General features: G+C 55.6%; 1 protein-coding gene and 1 pseudogene across 1 annotated transcript in view; one reads left to right on the forward strand and one right to left on the reverse strand.

Moving 5' to 3' along the window:
• FAM207A (family with sequence similarity 207, member A) overlaps window positions 1-16,151 on the reverse strand; it is a 36,131-nt gene extending 19,980 nt beyond the window's left edge. Inside the window, exons 1-2 of the mRNA XM_012002473.1 lie at window positions 15,968-16,151; window positions 12,083-12,191 (exon numbers count right to left, since the gene is read on the reverse strand). Coding sequence (XP_011857863.1) covers window positions 12,083-12,191; window positions 15,968-16,096 — 238 coding nt within the window. The 5' untranslated portion in view covers window positions 16,097-16,151. The remainder of the gene's footprint in view (window positions 1-12,082; window positions 12,192-15,967) is intronic.
• A 2,543-nt stretch (window positions 16,152-18,694) lies between these two features.
• Window positions 18,695-21,494, forward strand: LOC105555579 (annotated as a pseudogene).
• Window positions 21,495-23,505: the final 2,011 nt, after the last annotated feature.

Here is a 23,505-nt window from a genome sequence, read left to right on the forward strand (position 1 = left end):
ACACAAAGGGGCCACAAAACACACCGAAAACACAGAATTTGCTACAGAGAAACTTTAAACCTCCGCAGAGGAAAAAATAACATGAACAAATTCAAAAGAACTACCAACCAGGGGCAGATGTCTGCAGTTAACAAAAGAGATTGCTTCCTTCCTACACAGCTTTCTCAAACCAATAAACAGCCGAAAAGAAAAACAGGAAAAGGCACATACAGACAGCTCACAGCAATGAAGGCTGAATGCAGCCTTGCTGACGAAGAGCCGCACATTCCACGAGGCAGGCACCGCTGGCTGGGTCCGCATCGCAGACACCTCGTCCGTATCCTCCACAGGTACCGGCTGCAGGTGGAGGCCGACTTGGGTTCTGCTCCCAGCGGTGTCTGCAGTAGGCAGCCTGGCAACCCCTGTCAAGTGTCAGATGTTCATCAAGCTGGATCAGCAACTCCACCGCTGCGGTCTGATATACAAATGTCTTTACTCACATTCACAAAACGGCCCACACTCCCTACAGAGCTGGGTGCACCGGACAACAAAACCTCAGCAGCCGTGACGTGAGGCTGCCCCAGAACACAGTCCAGGGAAGCAGCAGGGGCAGACACACACCCACTTGTAAAAACATAGGGGGCTGGGAGCAGCAGCGTGTGCCTGTGGTCCCAGCTGCTCCGGAGGCCGAAGTGGTGGGGAGGACTGCCTGAGCCCAGGAGGTCAAAGCTGTAGTGAGCCCAGATTGCACCACAGAGCAAGACACTGACCCCCGCCTCTGAAAAGAAAAAAAAAAAAAAGGAGAGGAGCAGATAGACCAAGACGTCTGCAGCGGGGAGGCTGTCACTCAATGGTAGTGTGCATTGAGTTTTTCACAATATCTATCATTTGCCACTTTGCACAACTTCACGAAGAGGCGGTGCTGCCGGAATATGCTGGAGAAAGCACAGCTTTCCCTGGGAGCACTGGTGGGCGAGCATCCAAGGGGGTGCATGCACCCAGCACCGCGGCAGCAGGGAGAAGCAGCAGGAGCACAGGGGACCGGGAGTGGGGCAGTGGGAGGGCCGGGTTCCCCTGCCTCTCTGTTTTCCAGCTTTCTTCCTTTTTTTGAGACGAAATCTCACTATGTCGCCCAGGATGGAGCGCAGTGGCACAATCTTGCAATCTCCGCCTCCCAGGTTCAAGCCATTCTCCTGCCTCAGCCTCCGGAGCAGCTGGAATTACAGGCACGCACCACCGCACCAAGATAATTTTTGTATTTTTACTAGAGACGGGGTTTTTCATGATGTTGGCCAGGCCGGTCTCAAACCCCTGACCTCAAGTGATCCACCTGTCACCTGTCTCTGCCTCCCAAAGTGCTAGGATTACAGGTGTGAGCCACCGTCCCCGGCCTCTTCCTTCTTTATACTACACGTTTGTCATCAGGTATCCACTTTAAAGAAAAACTCAAAGACCTTTTTAAATATTGGTGACAAACTGTCCCGGTCAAAGACAGCGTCCTGGAACAAAACTGGAACAAACCAGGCACTGCCATCCAGGGTCCGCATCCGCAGACACCCCCGGCCGAGGTTTGCAGCGAGGAAAGTACCGGCAGCACAGCAGGGAGGAGCAGTCACAGCCAAGAGCGCCTAGGGGGTGGCGCTACCCATGGACACTGAAACGCACAGCACCAAGGTCATGCTGCTGCACTGAGGAACCCAGGCTGCAGGGCCGGAGTATGCTTCCACCGCTGGTCCCTGTGCCCCCTTCTGCTGTTCTGAGGAAAGGCAAATGGCTCACCTCAACTCCCTTCTCCCAGGACCTGAGGGTGGGCATTCAAAACCACAGACAAATCTGTCGATGGCCAGAGTTCCCCAAGTACCGTGTCGGGCAGCCCCCACCCTCCAGCCAACACCATCCACCCCAGCCAGGGGCTCCACACTCCCCCCGAGAGAAGGTGGCCTGGGAGACAGGGCCTCTGAGAGAAGGGTCCTCAGGAGCACCGGAGACAGCCTGTGCACGGTGCCCACAGAACGCTCGGCCCCTCTGATCCTCTCAGCAACCCACCGACCATAAGATGCAGAGTCTATGGGATCTGGTTTTGCAAGTGTCACGGAGCTGATACAAATAAGAAACGTGGGCTCCAAACCCCACAGGGTTCTCTCCACAGACACGGCAGCAGGCTCCCGGCACACTCCATACCTACCCCCAATGTCAGCTCACCCCACGAGGACCCTCCAGAAACCCCCACGGGCAGCGCAGCCAACGAAGGACGCGGCGTGCACTCCGGGAGCAGTGTGGCTTCTTGCTGTCTTGTGAGCTCCCAGCCAGGGTAACCAGGCAAGAGAAACATGTCAAAGGCCTAAGAACGGAGAAGCCAGAGACAGAACTACCACCGTCCCCATACATGGCATGGTCGTGATGCAGAAAATGCCAAAGATCCACAGCTACTGGGACTGAGGGCTTCAGCAAGGCCTTGGGGTGCGGCCGAGGTTTGCAGCGAGGAAAGTACCAACAGCGCCGCAGGGAAGAGCAGTCACGGCCAAGAGTTCCCTGAGGGGTGGCGCTACCCAGGGACACTGAAACGCAGAGTGCCAAGGTCACGCGACTGCATTGAGGAACCTGGGCTGCGGGGCCAGAGGGCTCTCTTGGCCTCCTGCAGCCACACCTGGCCTGTGTCCTCGGCATCTGCCCAAACTACCCGTCCCACCTGGAAAGGAGGGAGCCCCAGAGGACTGCTTCAGTCCTAAGTCAACACAGGACAGGCTCCCGAGGACACAGGGCTCCACCGCCGGGGATGGTGCCCGAAGGAGTGGCTGTCCTGCTCACCTAGAGGCGTCCTGCCCCAGGAGGTACAGCCACTCGTAGCACTTGGTGGGTTCAGCTGGTTTGGGGGCCCCACCTAGGGAATCTCACAAGAGAGCCTCCACGATCTGCCTATTCCTCAGACAAGCACATCAGAAACCACAGTGCCCAGGTCTCGGCTGCCCACGGGTCCTACCCACAGCTGCACAGGGCCCCTGACCGTGACAGGCCGGCCACACGCCCAAAGGGGAAGGGATAGCCCTGCAGCCAGGAGGGCATTCACTGCCACCTCCCATTAGGAGGAGGGTCTGAGAAGTGAACCAGGAGAGCCTGCTGCACGGGCTCGGCTTGGGCCTTCCCAGGCGGGGTTTGGAAAACACACCAGGTGGGGTACCAAGGGGGAGGCTGCCAGAGGCAGGGCCCTGGGGACCTCCTAGCCTCAGGACAGTGCCTGCAAGTCAGAATGAGTGCCATGCCCAGATTACAGTGGCATCCAGGGCCCCAGCCCTTCTCTGCTCACTCCTAAGCTTCCATTTGAAAACACTCAGCTGCCTCCCACCCCAGCTGTCGAGGAGGACAGTGATGCGCAGGACGCCTCAGCAGGATGCTGCCGCCAGGCCCCACCAACAGAACATGTCGAGAGCCTTAAATAGCTCCAGCCACCAAGCTCCAAGTGCCAGGTCTAGAAATAGCAACCCACATGCTCAGACACCACCCCGTCGTCTCCTAGCAGGAGGGCGCCCGGAGCACATGACACAGACACCCACATAGCAGCACCCCAAACGAGGGAGGGTCCCGCGGGGCCACATAACCCCAACTGTCCACCCAGACAAAAGACCTCTGCTGGGCACAGCATCCCCCTTGGGAGGGTGGTCCTGAAGCAGCTGGGGCCAGACCTGCAGGGGAGAAGGAGGGCCCTGGGGCCAACCTTCTAGTGATGGAAGGCGGCTTCTGGGAACCCCCAGCCAGGCCCAAGGTGATCAGGTCACACACTCTGATGTGAAAGTTCCAGACACAACTTAAACATTAGCCCTGACAGCAGACAGCTCTGATGAAAGGAGTCACTCCCTGAGTGGCCAGGGAAGCTGCCGATTGCTGTCTAGCAAACAGAAAAAGGCAGTGGCCCAGCTTCCTGGGTGGCGAGCAGCGCAAGCCCAAGACGGCAGCCCAGGAACCTCGGTGAGTCAGTGAGATCCAGACGGGCCCGGCCCACAATGGCCACACACGGCCGGCGAACCCTGCTCGGACACAGAGCAGCAAGGGCTCCTGAAGATGCTGCTAGCTAAGGCAAGGGCCTTTCCTGAGACGCCCTGCCCCAGTTAGTGATCAGCACGGGCAGCAGGCCTGGGCAAGAACACGTGTGGTCCAGAGATGGTGCCCACACGGCGCACTCGGGCGGCTCTAGGGGCAGGGCCTGGCTTTTATCTCCCAATGGTGCGAATTTGCCTATTCTGCAATGTGTGCATATGCGCTACTTTTTCAACCATGAAATGTTATTTTCTACAAAAGTAATTTTAGATAAAGGTTGATCCCTAATCTTTAAATCTCAGCCACAGGCATGACGGTGAGTGGGGCACGGTGGGCAAGGACATGGCTGTTCACCCTGTGCGTTGAGGACTCAGCCCCTGGATCCAGATGGTAGAGCCAGGACTTGAACAGGACGGGCAAGGGGACACATCCACAGCCTGTCCCTTTGCTTCTTCCGGGGCTGTGCGGCAAGCCAGGGCCACCCATGCCCACTCTCCCTGCCTCTCTCCTGTCTCCCTGCGTGATGCCATGAGGTTCTGGCCCCGTGGATGGCTGTGAGCTTCAGTGCCACCAGGCAATGGGAGCTCCTCTGCGCCCAGTATGGCAGCGGCCGCGGTTTCATCTCAAGCTGAGTGAACAGGAGCCAGGCCACGAGACACAGGCACAGGAGAGACTGGCCGAGCCCAGGGGCATCTTCTCCTGTGTGTTCTGCTGCTGCTGTGTGTTTAAACCATTTTTAAGGCCTTTAAATCCAACTGGCAACTTTAATCCGACGAAGGCTTAGCCGGCTGCACCGTGCCCACGACACGTGTGCCCAGTCGACGTCACGTGCTCCAGGACAGGCACCAGCTGGAGTCCCTGTGATCCTCAGGCAGGTGCCACCCACACTTGCCTGGGCCGGTCTCTGTGCCCCAAGTTCTACGAGGATAAACCCATCGCAGTTCTATAGTAGTCCCCAACACCTTCCTTCCGCAGGTGAAGGAGCTGATCGCAGAAACCCTGAGGACACCGGCAAGGAGGCGCAGGAGGCTGGAACTCCCGAGGCCCTGGCTGGCTCCTGACTCCCACTAAGATGGGAGGAAACAGCACTATGTCTGGTCCAAGTCAAACGCCTCAGCATGGCACCATGTGACTGCGTGACCGTGGGCCTGAGAAGCGCCACCAACAGGGCCACACTCCCGGCTGGACTGGCGTGGGCCACGCCTCCGACCCCTGGTCTAGCATCTCAACAACACGTGGCTCACGAGGATGCCCGGCTTAAGAAACAAGTCACTGGGCTCCCAACATACCGGTCGGCACGGCCACACCCTCCACAGGAGCGCAGGAAAGAAGGCGCCCCACTCCCAGCCACCGCACCCACCCCACTCCCAGCCACCGCACCGCGCAGCCAAGGCAGACGACACACAGGGAGCTGCGGCCGAGCCGAGGCCATCCGACCCCAAGCCTCACTTCGACGGAGCCATCTCCAACGTAACCTCCCCGTCGGTTTGTTCTTATTTTAACTTAGGAGTAGATATAAGGAACAAGTATGTTCTGCATGGTTTCTGTCATACCCTTGACTTCACAATTGTAGAAAAAGGTCTTAAAAAAAGGAATTTTTGGCCGGGCGCGGTGGCTCAAGCCTGTAATCCCAGCACTTTGGGAGGCCGAGACGGGCGGATCACGAGGTCAGGAGATCGAGACCATCCTGGCTAACACGGTGAAACCCCGTCTCTACTAAAAATACAAAAAACTAGCCGGACGAGGTGGCGGGCGTCTGTAGTCCCAGCTACTCCGGAGGCTGAGGCAGGAGAATGGCGCAAACCCGGGAGGCGGAGCTTGCAGTGAGCCGAGATCCGGCCACTGCACTCCAGCCTGGGCGACAGAGCCAGACTCCATCTCAAAAAAAAAAAAAAAGGAATTTTTTTTTTTTTTTTTAGATACTGGAAAATAGCAGAAAACGAGCCCATCCTGTTGTCAGACAGGCACCTGGGACTCAAGCTCAGAGACACAGGCAGGGTGGGGCAAGGCTCATTTCCTGCCATTTTCCAGTTATCTTTAAAAAAAAAAAAAAAAAAATCCCTGAAGACAACCCCGTAACCCCAGAGTCTAAGGCACTCTGCACTGTCTGATGAGGAGCTGGGACTTCCCAAGTCTCCACTGTGCAAGGCAGGAGGGAGAGGCTGCATCTCTATCCCGGGACCGACCCACACCTGGGCTGACCTGACAAGGACACAGCTCTGCTGCCCTCTGCTGGGCAGATCACCAGTGCAGAGGGACGCCCAGGAAGCCAAGGTGGCTCCCTCCCCCACAGGTGCCTGGGGGTGGAGTGGGGTCTAAGCTGGTATGATCGCCTGGGCATCACTCTGTGCTGACTGGAGAGCCAGCCCTGCCCGAGGGCCGGGTGCAGGAGCTCCGGGTGTCCTTGCACCACAGCCTGGTGGCCTCGTCACCCAGTCCAACAGATGTTCCACTGACCACAGGAGCAGCTGTACACAGCGGGGAGGCGCAGGCCGTCACCCAGTCCAACACGCCTGCAGATGTTCCACTGACCACAGGAGCAGGTGTACACAGCGGGGAGGCGCAGGCGGAGGTGGCAGGAGTGGCTGCCAGAGCAGCAGTGGTGGTGGGTGTCCTGTGCCCGGCATCTAAGAGCAGGCCTCTGCGGCTTCAGGTCTGGCCCCGCGGTGCGCTCTGGCCTGCTGCTGCTGCACAGAGGATTCTCGGGAGTAGGTGGGGCTGGGGCCACACTTTGGGGACCCGGACAGCAGTGTGCCCACCCGGCCAAGGGTGCTGGATTCCTCTGGAAGAGCCTACGTGCAGGACCGCCTGGGCTGTGTCCCTAGGGTCCACCCCACATCGGGGTGACTGCCGGGCCTGACACTCCTGACAGCTAGGTCCAGGGCCCACGGCCCACGGCCCACAATCCGCTCCCAGATCAGGAGCAGCCCCGGGCAGGGCCACAGGCCGTGCAAGGGGAGCCAGAGCTGCATGCTCCAGAGCCAGCAGGAGCGGGAGCAAGCAGCAGCCCACCTCAGGGCTGGGGACCCAGCCTCTCTGCACTCTCACTCTTGCAGGCTCAGAGATGTCTGCTCCTACTGCCTGGCCTCTCCCTGCTTCCAACACCCACTCCAATCTCAAAATGGGGTTGGGGCTGAGCCCAGGCGCTGTCACGGCCCGGCTGGGTGTGCACACACCCAGGCCCTGCCACCTCGGGCTCCTCTGGACCTTGGGCACCAACAAGCTCTGGGAGGAAGCCAAGGCAGGGGCTGAGGGTGGCTTGGCGCTGGCCTGCAACGGCCGGACCCTATGCTTGCTCACACACACCCTTTGCCACTCCATGCCCGACTCCAGTCTCCCTTGGAGCCATGGGATCCAGGCCAGTAGCACGAGCTTAGCACAGCCTGCCAGGCCAAGTGGGTGAAACGAGCCCAGCGGCCCTGGGCAAAACTCGAGCAAAGGTGCCACCGGCCACAGGTATCTGGCCAGAAAAGCAACACCTCCAAAATCCTGTAACCCCACCGGCGCCTCTCACGGCCCCCACGCCCCCAAGCCGTCCACCGTGCTTTGAGCTCCCTCTCCAGCAATGGTGACAGGCCTCCCTCCACCCTCTGCTCCAGGGACCCCCAGCCCCACCTGGCTCTGAGTCCACACTAGGCCTCGCCCCACCCTGCCCGTGTCTCTGGGCTTGAGTCCCGAGTGCGTCTGAAAACAGGTGGGTTCATTTTCTGGTATGAAGGAACACAGAACTAGAAATCCAATTCTAAGCGTGCTCCACGACAAGCTCCCTGGACCACATGATGCTGCATGACCAGCTCCCCCGGACCACCTGATGCCAAGGATTGGCACTGTGTCCAAGGCTGCACAACCAGCTCCCCGGACTGCCTGATGCCAAGGATTGGCGCCATGCCCAAGGCTGGAGGATGCAGCAACCACTGGACACCCGGCCGGTTGCCAGGCTCTGGTGTTGCACAAGCTCACTGCGCCAGCTAGAGCGGGCTGCACAGCACGCACAGCAGGTGGCACTGTGTAGGGGGAGGCTCAGGAGACGGGTGCTCACTCCAGCTCTGCCACAGGTCCCTCGCCACCCCCAAAGCAGACACGGAGGAGCTGTAGCCTCGATATGGGGTCCACGGGCTGCCACAAAGCCCCTGCATGCACAACCCGGCCCACAGGCAAAGCGGAGTCCTGCTGGGGAGGTGCAGAGGGTCTTAAGAGAGCTGGGGCGGGAGGGGACTCTGGGCCAGCCTCAGCCTTGCACCCATGCCCTCCTCCTCTCATGGCAGGAGGCTGCAGAGCTCAGAGGGTTCCTCCCAGGATGCAGGGCCCACCTGTAAAGGTAAGGCAGGCCCCAGGGCATAGGAAGGGAACTGGGGGCAGATATGGCTTCCGGGCAAGCTGGGATCCCAATTTCAAAAAAACATAGAGGAGGGGCGCAGGTGGGCACATGGATGTCCACCAAGTGATGGGCCACAGCCTAGACCCCTCCCCTGGGCCACCCGGCTCCTTGGCCAGAGATGCAGCATGCAGTGCTACTTCCGACTCAGGCCAGGGCAAGGACGATGAGACACATCTTGGGAAGTTGGTGTTGCACTAATCCAGACAGACAGGCACCCACAGGCCGCCACCCCACCTCCATAGCCAGGCGGGTCACCGAGGGGAGGCGGCCAAGCCACAGGATGCGGTATCTGCATGACATGGGCCTGCCCTGGGCCCAGCACAAGCCCGGGGTGGGGTGGGGGGGGCGGTAGGGACCCAGGGCACCAGCCAATGAGGAGCTGAGGAGACCACACCAAAAAAACAGAACTGTTCCTGGACAGAGGGAGGAACATGGTGAGGAGCAGCCAAGATGCAAAGGAGCCCAGTGAGGCACCTGGATACCTCAGAAGCCCGAAGAAAAGGGGCTGGGGCCAGGCACCCCTGCCACCCTGCCAAGCTGGCGCTTCACATCCCAGAGGAAGTGGAGGCTTGTCCCTCCGTCTGAGCCCTCTGTGAGGTCCAATGGTCCCCTTCATCCAGCCCAGGACTCTTCAGGGCAGAGAACCCACAGCAGGCGGTGGAAAGAACATGCACCAGAACCCTGGGCCGAGAGCCACAGACAAAGATGGCTGGCCAGAGGCCTCGCTCCAGGAAGGCTGTGATGGGGATCCGCGGCGATGAGCTCAGAACACCCCCTTCCACAGGATGGCCACCTGGAACGCACCTCAAGGACAACCTCCAAGGGACCATTTTGGAGCACCTTCTCCTGAATCCCCCTGGGGCACCGAAGCAGAAATCACAGCTATGGGCAGTGCACGAAACCACCGGCTCCTGGCCAGAGCCACTAAGTGCATCCCCAGGCCAAGGCCCCAACACCCAAAACCCTGATCCTGCCACACAGCTCAAATAATTCCCATCCTTGTGCCCCTCCAGGAGAGCTATGGGAGACACTGCACACAAGCAGGAAGCGCCAGCATGGACCAAGCTACAGTCCACACAGCACGAGCTCAGGGCTGGGGAGCACAGAATGGGCCACGCTACAGTCGGCACAAGCTCAGGGCTGGGGAGCACCAGAACGGGCCACGCTACAGTCCGGTCGGCACAAGCTTTAAGGTTTTTATGCACAAATAAGGGTATATGAATTAAGAAAAAAATTAATTACCCAATGAACTCGCAATCAACAGAATCTTCAAATTTTTTCAACTTATGGTTCAATTACTTCAAGAAAACATTTCTATGCTCTACTCGCATAAGGTGGTTCTGAAATTTGAAATCAATCTTTGACACCATAAAGTTCAAGCTTCTACCCTCTCCCACCAGTTACTCTAAATTAATGAGGTTTGAGCTTACAGAAAACAAAGACCTGGCCAGGCGTGGTGGCTCATGCCTGTAATCCCCGCACCTAGAGGCCAAGGCGGGCAGATCACGAGGTCAAGAGATCGAGATCATCCCGGCCAACGTGGTGCAACCCCATCTCTACTAAAAATACAAAAATCAGCTGGGCGTGGTGGCATGTGCCTGTAGTCCCAGCTACTCGGGAGGCTGAGGCAGGGGAATCACTTGAACCCAGGAGGCGGAGGTTGCAGTGAGCCAAGATCACGCCACTGCACTCCAGCCTGGTGACAGAGCAAAACTGCGTCTCCAAACAAACAAACAAACAAACAAAACCAGAAGATCCAGGGTGGCTCAAAGGAGAGGCCACAGGGCTGCTGGGCGTGACCTCAGCCCAAGAACACTGCGAGGCCAGATGCTGCTAACGAGGGGTCTCCCTGGCAGGCAAGAGGGGTCGTGAGCGTGACGCCTCCCTCAATTAGGAGGGGAAGAGGGGACGTGAGGGTCAGTGCAGCAGGTGGCCTTGGGGACCAGATGAGTCACAGGGGTTGAAGGGAGAGGGCCAAGAAAAGGCAGAGGAAAGAGGCCGCTGTGTGAAAGAGAAGCTTTCTCTGAGAAGCTCAGGCCAGAGCCAGGTCAGTGAGACCCATGACTCCCCTCCCCTTGGGGACAGCCTCAGTGGCCTCGTCGGCAATCAGGGAGCGCACAGCTCGGGCGGACCACCCACAACATCGAGGCTTCTGGCTGGAAGGCACGGCTGCTCTCTGGAGTTACCTGGCCTGGTCACCTCACCAGGTCCTCCTCCGAGAGAAGGCGCAGGAAACCAGCACTGGCTAAACGTACCTGGATCTTTCCAGAGGCACAGTGAAGCCCTCAGCACCCATGAGCTATGTCTGTCGCCGCTTTGTGGACAATGCAGCTAAGGGTCAGAGAGCAACCACAATCATACGACGCGCCCAAGGAATTAAGGCTGGCCACCTCTGGGCAGCTGCAAAACCCACTCATCCCCAGCCTTGCCACCAGACCAGCCTCATTCAACAGATGCGGAGCGGACACCTCCACGGCCTTCACTGCAGTGTTTTAAACGTTTCACACCAACTAACTCATCTCAACCTCAAAACTGCCAGAACTTAGGAGATAAATATTGTTACCACCTTTGACAGATGCAAAACTCAGGCCCAGAGTGATCAAGTGTGCAGCCAGAGGCTACCAGGCGGTGAGGAGCAGAGGCCCAGAGCCACGCTCTCAAGGGGCTGCCTACAGGCCCCAGACCTGGCTCGTGCCCTGTCCTGGCACTCCCAGCTCTGCAGACTGTGAAGTCAAGTGCAGTCTTCACTGTCACACTGGTGTCCCCAGCTCTGCACCCACAGCCAGGCCCTCTCTCTCCCCAACCCGTGGCTCTCCGAGGCTGTCAAGATGTAAAAAGTTGAGCTCTGCACCCACAGCCAGGCCCTCTCCCTCCCCAACCCATGGCTCTCTGAGGCTGTCAAGATGTAAAAAGTATTCCTTGTGGCCCTCATGGACTCCCTTAGATGAGTGAAGGAAGCTCTTTCCTGGATTTATCCCTGGGAGTGACACTGTGTCACCATCCTCCAGCCTGAAAGTCAACACTTCTGGCGTTGAGCATGGAGGCCTGGAACTCTCTAGAACACCTCAGGCTCAGTAGGAGGTGCAGGGGACTGCATTCCCTGCTAAGCTCCAGACACTGGAGTGAGTGCGAATTCCCGGGCCTCTCCCTGGCCAGGCTGACGTGTGTGCTGCAGGGCTGCAAGGAGTATAATCAGGAGACAGGGAAGGGCTGCACGTGGCTCTGATGAAACTGACAGGACCCCACTTGGGCTTCAGGATCTAAACCCTAACGAGTTATTTGTACAAAATGATAAACAGCTAACCTCTGCAACACATAAAGCACTTATTTAAGAAAAGGGATCAAAACTGCCCCAAACATAGAGACAGACCATGAGAATCAGCACACACGGAGAAAAGAGTTCAAACCCTGTTGGTCACCAAAGAAGCCCAAGTTCCTGTGGCTTTAGCGCTGCCGCCAGGATGCAGGGCAGTCCCTGCGTAGCTGGGGGGACAAGATGCAGCCCAGGGGCAAAACCACCGCTGCAATCTACTCTGGGGAATCGCCCCAACAAACAGCCAGAGGCATCCCTTGCTCAAGGACATTGTCAGGTACAGGTTAGCTGGAAAGCTGCTGAGACCTCGGGTGTGTGAGTGAGTGATCCCAGATCTGCTGGGCATCAGCATGGCAACCCACGCACTCAAGACTGCTCACCTCTCCTGACGGAAGTGACACTCCTCACGTCCAGCTCCAGCTTCTGCACCAAGGCACTGGGGTCTATCTTGGTCCTGGCAAAGATGTTGGTGTTGATGAACGCCCAGTCCTAATGTCCCCAACAAAAAAGGAAGGAAAAAAACGGTGTGAGACTTGCTCTGTGGTTTCAGAGGGAAGTTAAAGGTGAGGAGAAGACGGAGGACAAGAACCCGGATTCCCCAGCTTCTCTGCCTGGGAGGACCTGGGGGAAACAGTCCTCACCTCCCAGAGCAGGAGCCTCCGGCCCCAGAGCTCCAGGGCAGACCCGCAGCGCCCAGGCCCACCTGCTCCCTGCCTGAAATCACCAGATGGGCTTCAGGAGTCAGGACCAGTATCTCAATAACCAAATTTCTTGCCCAACCGTTTCTTCTTACTCTTTCTACAACATCCTCCTGTGTCGCAGAAGAAACCTGCAGCTGAGCAGATGAAGGATAGGCAGCTCCCAGCCTGCCAGCCCCTTCAGCTCAGAATGACCACACCTCATCAGAACCAGTCATCTCAGCGGCCTCTCTGCCAGGTCTGTTTCTGAGCCACACTCATCCCTACATGAAGATTTCAGCTCCTCCAAGTCAGCTGTCGACCACACTGCGAGAAGACAGAACCCCCAGTCCCTGACCCCCGTGCTGCCTGGCCCATTCACGTGCAAGCCTCACTGACCTTGGCAGGGAAGGCAGCACCGACCTCAACAGAGGTTTCTGAAGGGCGTCAGAATATGCCACCCCAAAACATGTCACTTTGGCAAAAGAATTATTTTGAGCTAAAGGCACTTAAAAATATAGCAGGTACCAAGAGGGCACATTAACTCCCTCCCTGTTTATCCTGAAAGAAGATAAAATCCCCATGTGGAAGATGCCCTCCTACACCAGAAGGAAAGCGACATTCTTATCATCGGGGACGGATGAGAGGAGCCAAAAGCACTCTGTACAGACACACCTGGTGAACACAACCCCTCCCGTCCTGCAGCCTGCCTCCCCCGCGTGGTTTAGTTTTCCACAACCACTTCCATTCAACCTCTCACCCTCTCACAGAAGCACAAAGGTCTCCCACTTCCTTGTCTTCATTTCCTTATAAGGCTCCCATGTCACATAAAACTTCGACGAATGTGTATGCTTTTCTCCTGTTTACCTGTTTTACGTGAGTCTAAATCTCAGGCCCAACCTGAAAACCCTGAAGGTAGAGGTAAAATGTGGCCTCCCTCACATTACAGAGGAGACAGGGTGCAGGTGAGGCAGAAGGCAGCTAGGGCACCAAGAGGTGCCAGGCTGGACTGCAGCTCCCAGGCGCCCTCACTCACAGCACCTGAGGGAAAAACCCCTGGTCTTGGGGGGTCACGTGGCAGGGACAGAAAAGTCGGTACATGGGAAAATATCAGACTCGAAGGGCAACAGTGCTGGAGACCAGGGCAGCCTTCAAATGGGTGGGCAGGTGGCTGAGGCAGCACAGGTAGGCTGAGGCCTCACAGGCAAACAAGGCCCAGGTGGGGACAAGGGTTGGAGCGTGCAGCCTTCCAGATCATGAATGTACGCTGGTATATGGCATACGACTGCTTTTCCCACCGTACCCGGGACATTCTCCATGGTGGCACTTTATACTTCATTAATGCATATTTCTGGAGCTTAATATAAAAAACGCTGTTACATCATTTGAACGTCTTTCAAAGATTACAATGTCATTGTCTGATTAGACACTACAAATCCTTTTTACCTGTCTATTCCATATGCAAGTTCAATAACTGTGTTTTCCATATATACAAGTTCTATCTGTTGCTTTTATCTTCAAATTTGCCAAGTCTTTTGAACGGCTCTTTGTTCCTTTCTATGATTCCTGAATTATGTCTTCCACATTTTCAGACACACTTGTTTTTTAGTTTCTGTCTGATAATTCTATTTTCTAATTTCCACCCCAGGCAGGGACATCAGAACACTGGTTCCCGATCAGCCCCACCTCAGCCACCAGCACGGCGCAGGTTTCAGTGAGCCAAGACGACTAGGGGCACACCCCTCTCCTGCTAGTAGAGAGAGATGTCACCTGAGAAGCTGAAGCTGCTCCTGCCCCATCTCTGGTGTCCGGACATGGAGCTCCTGCCCAGGAGAGGTGGACTGCAAAAAGAACTCCACAGCTCTGCCAGACGGGACTCACTTTGTCTGCAGCTCGTGTGAGGGCCCTCACGCCTAAGGGTGTTGTTGACCAGGAAGGAGCTCTGGGTGGTGACGGGTGCAGAGGGCAGGGTGCCCAAGGCTCCTGGGTAGACGGTAAGCCCCCCTGACCCAGGAACAACTCCCAGGAAGTCACATCCCTGGCAGTCTGGAGGCTGTGCGCGTGTTCACCGATGTGCCCTCCCAGGAGTGAGCAGAGGGACTCTGTAAGCTACCAGGCCTTGGCTGTGCCTCTCTGAGGGCAGAAGGGAGGTCAAAAATACGAACACGCTGAACCTGACAGCCCCTCCAAGCCAGAGGTATCCAGTGGTAAAGGGCAAAAACCCACTGGCCAAGGAGGTGTTAAGAACAATTGCTGACCAGTAAGGAGCTTAAGCAGATCCAAGTAGCCAGGCTAAAAGATAAACAGAGGAAGGAGAAAAACAACAACAACAACAACAACAAGGGGGCACATCAGAGGCTACACACAGCTGGAAGGGGACAAGGAGAGAGGTCACATAGCTCAGTGCTAGATCAATAAACAAAGTAATCAAGCAAATACTAATCCCTGGTTGCTACAAGACTATCCAAAACGCCCAATTTTCCACAAAAAGTGATACATTCAAAGAACTAGGAAAGCATGAGCCAGGCAACAGAAACTGCTTTGAGGAGCCCACATGTAAACAATTCAGAGTAGCCATTATAAATATTTCCAAGCACTAAAAGAGACCATTGTCTAAAGAACTAAAAGAAGGTATAATGACATTCTCACATCAAAAAGAAAACATCAGTAAAGACAAACTATTTTTAAAAGGAGGAGAAACAGGAGGAGAGAAATAAAGTAAATTCTGGGGTCAAAAAAAAATGAAAAATTTCACTGGAGGGGTTCAAAAGTAGCTCTGGGTTGGAAGAACATGTAAACTTGAATTAAGAGAGAGATTATGCCATCTGAAGAAAAGAGAAAAACTGAATGAACAGCGCCTTAGAGCACTGTGGGACACCATCAAGCACGACGTACGTATTTATAATGGAAGTATCTGAGAGGAGTGACAGAAAAGGGCAGAAAAAATTCTCAAGGAAATAATGGTTGAAAACTTGTCAATGTAATGAAAAACATTAACGTACACATGCAAGAAGCTCAGTAAACTCCACGCAAAATAAATACAAAGAGATCTACACCAAGACACATCGGTCAAAATATTTAAGGCAAAAGTTAAGAAAAAAAATCCTGAAAGCAGTAATTCCTTTCACGTGCAGTGTCTGGAACAAAGACAGAAGGTAGATTCGTGCTTGCCTAGGGCTGAGTGGGATGGGGAAACAGGCAGCTGACTGCTAAAGGGAACGGGGTCTCTCTTGAGTCTGCTCTCCGTCCTTCTCTAACCCTGGGAACGTCCTTTCCTTTGCTAGGAGCTCAGTGCGATTCAGGAACCTCTGGGGTCGGCGTGGCAACCCTGGACCGCAGCGGGAGGGTCCCGGCTCTCTCCCCGCCCCGGGAGCGGCGCGAGGCCGTGTGCCCAGGACTGCAGCGCAGAGCGGAGCCTCGGAGGTCGCGACGCTTCGCGAAGCAAGAAGGTCGCGTCTGTCGCGCAGCAAACGCCCGCAGGGCCCGAGGGTGGGCCTGGGTCGCGGATCCCTGCCGGAGGCGAAGCCCCGCAGCTCACCCGCCCTCGGACCCACGCGGCAGCCCCTGGCCTGCGCCTCCCCTACTCACCTTCCCCGCGGCCGAGGCCGGCGGAGGGGCCGCCTCCGGAGCAGGGGGCGCGGGGCCGGGGGCGGCCTCCCCCTTGGGCCTCACGGCAGCCTGGTGCACTCTGGCGCGCAGCCCCCTCACTTTCCCCATCTTCCCCGCAGAGATCGGCGAACGCGCGGAGCACCTCCCGGAAGCTGGTCCTGCGCTCTCGCCGTCCGACGAAAACAGGAGCGGCGGCTGCCGGGATCCGCGCGGGCGCCGGAAGTACCCGGAAGCAGCTCGGGCGGGCGCAGGGTCGGGGGTGTAGGGTTGCAGCGCTCTGAGGACGGGGATGGCGCGGAGCACCAGGAACAGTGAGTTTCTGTCTAGATCGTGGGGTACCCAGGGGGGTGGGTCCGAGGTCGGGGATGGAGAGGACGCGACCCCCGCGGCAGTCGAGCTGGCCTTTTTAAAATTCTGTGTTTGAGAAGGAGTCTCCCGCTGTCGCCCAGGCTGGAGCGCAATGGCGCGAAATCGACTCACTGCAGCCTCGACCGCCAGGACTCGAGGGATCCTCCCGCCTCAGCCTCTCGAGAAGGTGGGACCACCGGTGGGCACGGCCACGCCCGACTAATTTTTATTAATGTTTTGCTAGAGCCAGGATCTTGCTGTGTAGTCCAGACTGGTCTTGAACTCCTGGACTTCAGCGATCCTCCCTCCTCGGCCCCCAAAGCGCTGGGATTGAGAGCATGAGCCACACTGCGCCTGGCCAAGCTAGTCCACTTTGATTGACCTTCACTTCATGTCAATTTATTTTTTACTTTACAATTTGTTTATTTTTACTAAATTTATTTTTATTTTTAATTATTTATAAATTTAATTTAATTATATATTAATATATTATATTTTAATTATATATTAATATAAAAATAATTTAATATTTATATTTAAAGTTATTAAAAAATAAATTTAAATGTATTTTTACTATTCAATTTAGTCCTCAGAACAGTTCCTTAGAATTGGGTATTGCTCAGTTTACATGGGAAACATAGCATCCAGGTAACGGGCTGGGTCCTGTGCTGGTAATGGGAGCCCTGCTCGTCTGACTGCTTGCACCCCCTGCTGTCTATGCTGGGCGCCGTGGGGTGCATTAGGGAAGAGACCTGAAGATGCAATGCCTGTCCTCAAGGAGCCCATTGTTCTCACGGGGACACAAAGCTGACACATCAGGAACAAACTATGGAACTGGCTGTGGTTGGGGGCCATGAAGGAAGGCTGCCAAGTCCGGGCCCAGCCAGGTAGCGGCCACACCTCTACCCTGCTCCCCAACACTGGGCACCAGCACTTGCCTGCCCAGGACCCACAGTGAAAACCCACCCATACAAAATGCACTTTGAAGAAGAGTAGCAGGTCCCAGGCAGAGCCAGGGCCACCTCTCAGAAAGGACCTCAAGTTTCTCGCCCAACTGAGAGATGGACAAATGACCGCACAAGCCACTCGCAGCCCAAGGTGATAGACTTGGATATATTCAAGGCTGTGCAACTGGCTTGAAGTCGTGTCTACTAACATATTCGAAGACCTATGGAGCATTCACAAGTCGTTCTTTTTACCCTCCAACTGGATGTGTTCAGAGCCAGTCTACCTAGGAATGCTGTTGGCTGTGAAAACTCCAGAGATTAAAACTCCAGAGGCTGGTGTCTTTAGAGTTCCATCAGGGTGCCTTCAGCATCTGGGCCCAGCAACTCTTGAGGTGAAAGTGCTCATCCTTTTGTTTTTTTTGTTTTTTTTTTTTGTGAGACAGTCTCGCTCTGTCGCCCGGGCTGGAGTGCAGTGGCGCGATCTCAAAGTACTCATCTTTATGTACTTTGGATGCCAGCGAATGTCTATTGTTTTAGCCACCTGGATCACTTTACCTGTTAACTATTCCAATGTGAGTTTACTTCATGGGATTGTCCCTGTTTTTAAAGAACATTCTGGCCAGGCATGGTGGCTCACGCCTGTAATCCCAGCACTTTGGGAGGCCGAGGCGGGTGGATCACCTGAGGTCGGGAGTCTGAGACCAGCCTGACCAATGTGGAGAAACCCTGTCTGTATTAAAAATGCAAAATTAGCCAGGTGTGGTGGCACATGCCTGTAATCCCAGCTACTCGGAGGCTGAGGCAGGAGAGTCACTTGAACCCGGAAGGCGGAGATTACGGTGACCTGAGATTGCACCATTGCACTCTAGCCTGGGCAACAAGAGCAAAACTCTGTCTCAAAAAAAAAAAAAAGAAAAAATCTGTGTGATTTAAAGATCAGCCTCCTCTTCCACGGCCAGCCCAGTATTTGAGACTGCTATGGTTTGAATGCCGGTCCCCTCTGAAACTCATGTTGAAATTTAATTGCCGTCATACCAGTATTAAGATGTAGCACCTTTAAGAGGTGATTAGGCCACGAGGACTCTACCGTCAGGAATGGGTTAATGTTGTTATCATGGGACTGGGTTTGTTATTAAAGTATTTTTTATAAAAGGACTAGTCTGTCCCCCTTTTGGCACGCTCTTGCCCTCTCTTTGCTGTTCCACCAGGGGATGACACAGCAAGAAGGCCCTTGCCAGTTGCCAGCCTTTCAGTCTTGGACTTCCCAGTCTCCAGAACCATGAGCCAATACATTTCTGTTCATTATATAAATTACCTAGTCTGTGGTATTCTGTTATAGCAGCACAAAGCAGGGTAAGACAGAGACAAAGACTCACCTGTACAAAGGTGGAAGCTTCAGAGGAAGCCATTCATGTATGGGGTGCGCTGCGGAAGGACCACAGTAGAGAATCCCTCACCAGTAAAGAACTGTGTTAATCAGGTAACTAATTAATTTTAAAAAAAATTTTTAAGAGACAGGGTCTCACTCTATTGCCCAGGCTGGAACAGTGGTGCGATCATAGCTCACTAACGGTGACCTCCTGGGCTCAAGTGATCCTCCCACCTCAGCCTCCTGAATAGCTGGGAACACAGGCATGTGCCACCACACCTGGCTAATTTATTTATTTATTTACTTATTATTATTATTATTATTATTTGCAGAGACAGTCTCCCTATGTTGCCCAGGCTGGTCTTAAACTCCTGGGCTCAAGCGGTCCTCCCACTTCAGCCTCCCAAAATGCTGAGATGACAGGCGTGAGCCACTGCATCTGGCCCCAGATTTTCTTTTTTAAAAAAGCAACATGTGTATGATACTGTAGGGGAGGGAAATATCCACTTCCTCCTCTTAGGGTCCTGGCTGGGCCTGGGAACTAAGTTGAAATCAGATGGATTAACAGGAGAAATGTATACAAATTTAATGTGGCCTTCATGTGACACAGAACCCTCCTAAGGAGGCAAAGACCCAGAGAAGCGACGAAACCTATGTGTTTTTGCAGGAGGTTGAACAAAGAGGCAGTTGTGGAAAAGTAAACCATGTGGGGAGGCTTAAGAACAACAGGAATTACTTTAATTACTTCAATGTCTGTACAGAATTCTGTCGGCTATGATGTGCTTCCCTGTAAAGGAATATTTCTTTGCCCGGTATGGGAAAGGCATCTTTCTTTTCTTTTCTTTTCTTTTCTTTCTTTTTTTTTTTTTTTAAAGACGGTCTCACTCTGTCACCCAGGCTTGAGTGCAGTGACGCAATCTCGGCTCCCTGCAACCTCTGCTGCCCAGGTTCAAGTGGTTCTCGTGCCTCAGGAGAATCTCAGTAGCTGAGATTACAGGCACCTGCCACCGCGCTCGGCTAATTTTTGTATTTTTAGTAGAGACAGGGTTTCACCATATTGGTCAGGCTGGTCTTGAACTCCTGACCTCGTGATCCACCCGCCTCGGTCTCCCAAAGTGCTGGGATAACAGGCATGAGCCACTGCACCTGGCCGGGAAGGCATCTTTCACATGGGCATTTTTATCTCCTGTCTTCAGGAGGAAAAGGAGAGATTCAATGATGCTCTTGCCAGTGCCATCTTTCAAGTGCCTGAGGTAGAAGTGATTCTCACGTCAAAGTGACAGAGTCAGCCACCCTTCGATCCCAATGGAAACGTCCTAAAAGCTGTTTACAGTGAACAGTTTCCCTTCCTCCCCTGACCCCAGACCCTAGTTCCGTGCCCACTTGAAATCATGATTACGGGTTTCCTGTCGCCATTCTAGAGACTTTTATACAAAGAGAGTTTTATCTATGAGAAAATATTTTACAGTGATCCTGTTCTTCATACCAATTAAACCAACTTCCCTGATCCACACCTGGCTTCTCTCACATCATAAAGATCTTACTGTTTGCCCGGCACTCCATAGCGGCTGCAGAAGACACTGGATGTGGCCGTGGCTCCATCAGTTCCCATGTGGCTTGTACCCTGTCTCCTGCTGTAGCTGACATGGTGGCATGCGCATTGCCTAATACATACAAACAGAAGCTTTCCAAAGAGAGAAGTCTCAGGAAATTCACGGTGAAATGTTTGGCAGTTGGTGTATATACAAAGCTCAGGCCTGCTGCTCCCTTCCTGTTGTACCCAGGAGTGGCCAGAAGCCTCCTCTCCAGGCCTCATGGGGGGAAACACTGGTCTCGTGAGAGACCTGGGCCCCGCGCATCAGGACCAAAGCGGCATGTGCGAGAACCCTGCGGGCCAAGAGATGACAGCGATTACAAACCCCAGCCCCAGCCTTGCAGCTGACCTTGCAGGTGACACCCTGCCCGGCTGTCCCGGTGCAGCTGAACATCAGGGGCCTCTGCTGGACAGAAGCTCCGAGTCCACACTCTAACGCCAGGGGCTGGGGCTGGTAGGTGACACGTTGCATTCTCATTCTGGATTCTGTTGCCTCTTTCTGATCAACAGGTAAAGCCTCAGCACGCAGAGAGGGGGCTAGAAGAGGCCCCTGCAGACATGCTGGGCCTCGTGGTGCCTCAGCTGTCCAGAACCAAACCACATGGTGCTGCTTTGCCCCAGCCATGGCCAGTGGTGAAAGGGACAGAGGGAATCACTGACGCCTGCAGGGATGCCCGGACCCCAGGCCGCCCAGGTGCCCACCTTCAGGGAGACCCACAGATGCCCCATGCTGGAGGGGCACAGTATGAGTGGCCGGATCCTTGCAGAGCCAGTGCTGGGCTTGGACCCTGCAGATGCAGGGGTTGCCCCAGGGAGGCTCTCCATGGACTCCGAGCCTGCCTCTGCCCTGGACTGTCTCCTGCTCTCTCCTCTCTGTCCCTGGAGTGGTGTGTGCTGGCTCTAGGTCAGTAGGAGGCGTCATTCAGAAATGGCTTTCAGCTTGCCCCCGACCACATCTCTGTTTCAGGGCCACTTCTACCAGAGGGGATGCTGCCGTGGCTGCATCAGTTTCAGCCCTTTCCCTGCCCCGAGACGTCCCAGAGAGTGGCTGGGTGCTCACAGTTCCTGTTAGGCCATCAGAGGAAGATCAAAGATCAACCCTCCCCCATGGGCCCCTGCCTGCCAGGTGGGCTCCCTGCCTGTCTCCCAGCCCCCAAGAGCTCCACGGACTCTGCCAATAGCTGCTTTAAAGGAGGGAGGGAGTTTTCTGATCCTCTGGATATCCCTGGGGCTGGGGCTGTGGGCTGAGCCATGGGAGAGCCAGCCCAGTTCCCTGGGGGTTGGGGGCTGTGTCCCTCCATCCGTTAGTAAAAATACAGCAACTCCTAACTCAGAGTCAAGGGTCAATAGCCAGAAAACCTTGGTGCAGCCTGGGACAGGCGTAGAGGTCTCAGCAGAGCTGCCCAAGAGCAAGACCTAGGATCTAGCAGGGAACTATGTAGTCACCCCTGAGAGGCCGGGCTCTCTTCCTGAGCTCTGGGCCTAGGGTGGGGGTGGTTGTGGGTTCTGCACACGCTGTTCCCCTACGTGATGGGTCTATCCCACTTGGCTCCTCTCACTCGCTTCCCACCTGTGGAGAAGCCTGTCCAGGTATCACCGCCTCCAGGAAGCTGTCTCTGATTTCTCCAGTTGAACAGTGAGACTTGCCACACCTCACATGCTCGCTCTTGTCACTGGAATTATAACCACAGGTTTTCCTGTATCCTGGAGGACAAGGATGAGGGCTTTCCACTTGAGCCTCCCTGGTGGAGTCCAGCTCCTGACATACCTGGTGAAAGTTCTCAGAAAGAAGAACATGGAGGAGGAATGTGGATAACAACCCTGGCTGCCTGCATATTCTGAGCTAGGAAGATGTAATGGTGAATGGCCTGCCTGTGTCACAGCTCTGACTCAAGCCCAGGCTCTGGGCTCTGGCCTGAGCCGGAGGACTAGGTCCAGAGCCACACAGCGCCAGGCCACATCCGCCTCACCTGGGACCCTGCGTGGGTTACAGTCTCGGGCCCCACCCAGACCTGCTGAGTGAGAGACCCCTATGGCAGGACTCAGCCACCTGTGGTTTCACAAACCTCCAGTGGGTTCCTAGGCATGAAGACCAGCGGTTAGAGGCTGAACTGGCAGGAGCCTGTCTCTAGCCCCTCCTCGCCCCAGCCTGGCCCTGCCTCAGAGGCGACACCCAGGACATGGGCTGAACCGTGGACTCCACTCAATCCCTCTTCTCCAGGAGCCATGCAAAGTGTCAGCCAGCCAGGCCTCCAGAAGGCAGTTGTCACCTGTGAGGCATTGCGGTGTCAGTCATGCAACTGCCAAGTGCCAGCACATGGCCCATGTCCAGTGCTCTGTAGCAGGGAGCCATGACCTGGCAAAGATTCCAGGCTCAAAGGCGCACCTGGAGGCCCTAGTGTCCGGGTGGCTCAACTTTGCCGGCACATCTGCCTCCTTCCAGATCTCCCATGCTCACCCCTGCGACAGGGAGGGAAGGCTCTGCCCGGCCCGGCCTTCCTTCCCTCAGCTCCGCCAGTGCAGGCTGGGCAGCCTGGGCTTTAGAGCTGGCTTCTGCCCACACTTTCTCCTTGAAAGAAGAACAACACTGAGGCTGCCAAACGCATCTCAGATGCGTTTTAAAAATCCTGGCCCCCTCTCTGTCCCATCATCCGCCTCGGGGACCTCCTCTCTCCTGGTTCTCTCCCCACACTCTGTCACTGCCACATTTTCACCTGGGCCTGGCCTTTGTCTCTACCTGAAACTCCTGAAAATCTTGAAATGGATTTCTAGGTCCCTGGGGACTCGGGCAGCACATTCCTCTTCAGAATAAAGAGCGCCCACGGTCCCCCAGCACCTGCCCAAGCCACACTCCTAGCTCCCCTCCCTATCCCTGCAGCCCAAGGGTCCCTTCAGCCACCCCCAAGTCCCCACCTGGGCTCCTGCCCCGCCCCTGGCTGTCAGCACCTTCTCTACCCGGGCCCCTCTGCTCACAGAGCCCCCCTCGCTTCCCCTGGGATGGGGGGCCAGGCCATGACCCTGAAAGGCTAGCGGTGGTCTTGACCTCCCCTGAGCGCCCTCCCCTCCCTCTCTGTCCTCCCCTGACCCCGGCCCCGTCCTCTGCTGCTGGCCTCTGGGTCGCGCCCGCAGACTGAGCTGTGCGTGGGGGTCCTGGCGGCCTGGGCCGTCCCGCACCGAACGCAGACGGTCGGAGTCCAGCGGGGATGCGCGAGGTCCTTCTCGGGGCTCCTCAGACCCTTTCTCGAGTCGCCTGAGGGCG

This window comes from Mandrillus leucophaeus, unplaced genomic scaffold, assembly GCF_000951045.1.
Source record: "Mandrillus leucophaeus isolate KB7577 unplaced genomic scaffold, Mleu.le_1.0 Scaffold69, whole genome shotgun sequence".
In the NCBI taxonomy this organism is placed as follows: Eukaryota; Metazoa; Chordata; class Mammalia; order Primates; family Cercopithecidae; genus Mandrillus; species Mandrillus leucophaeus.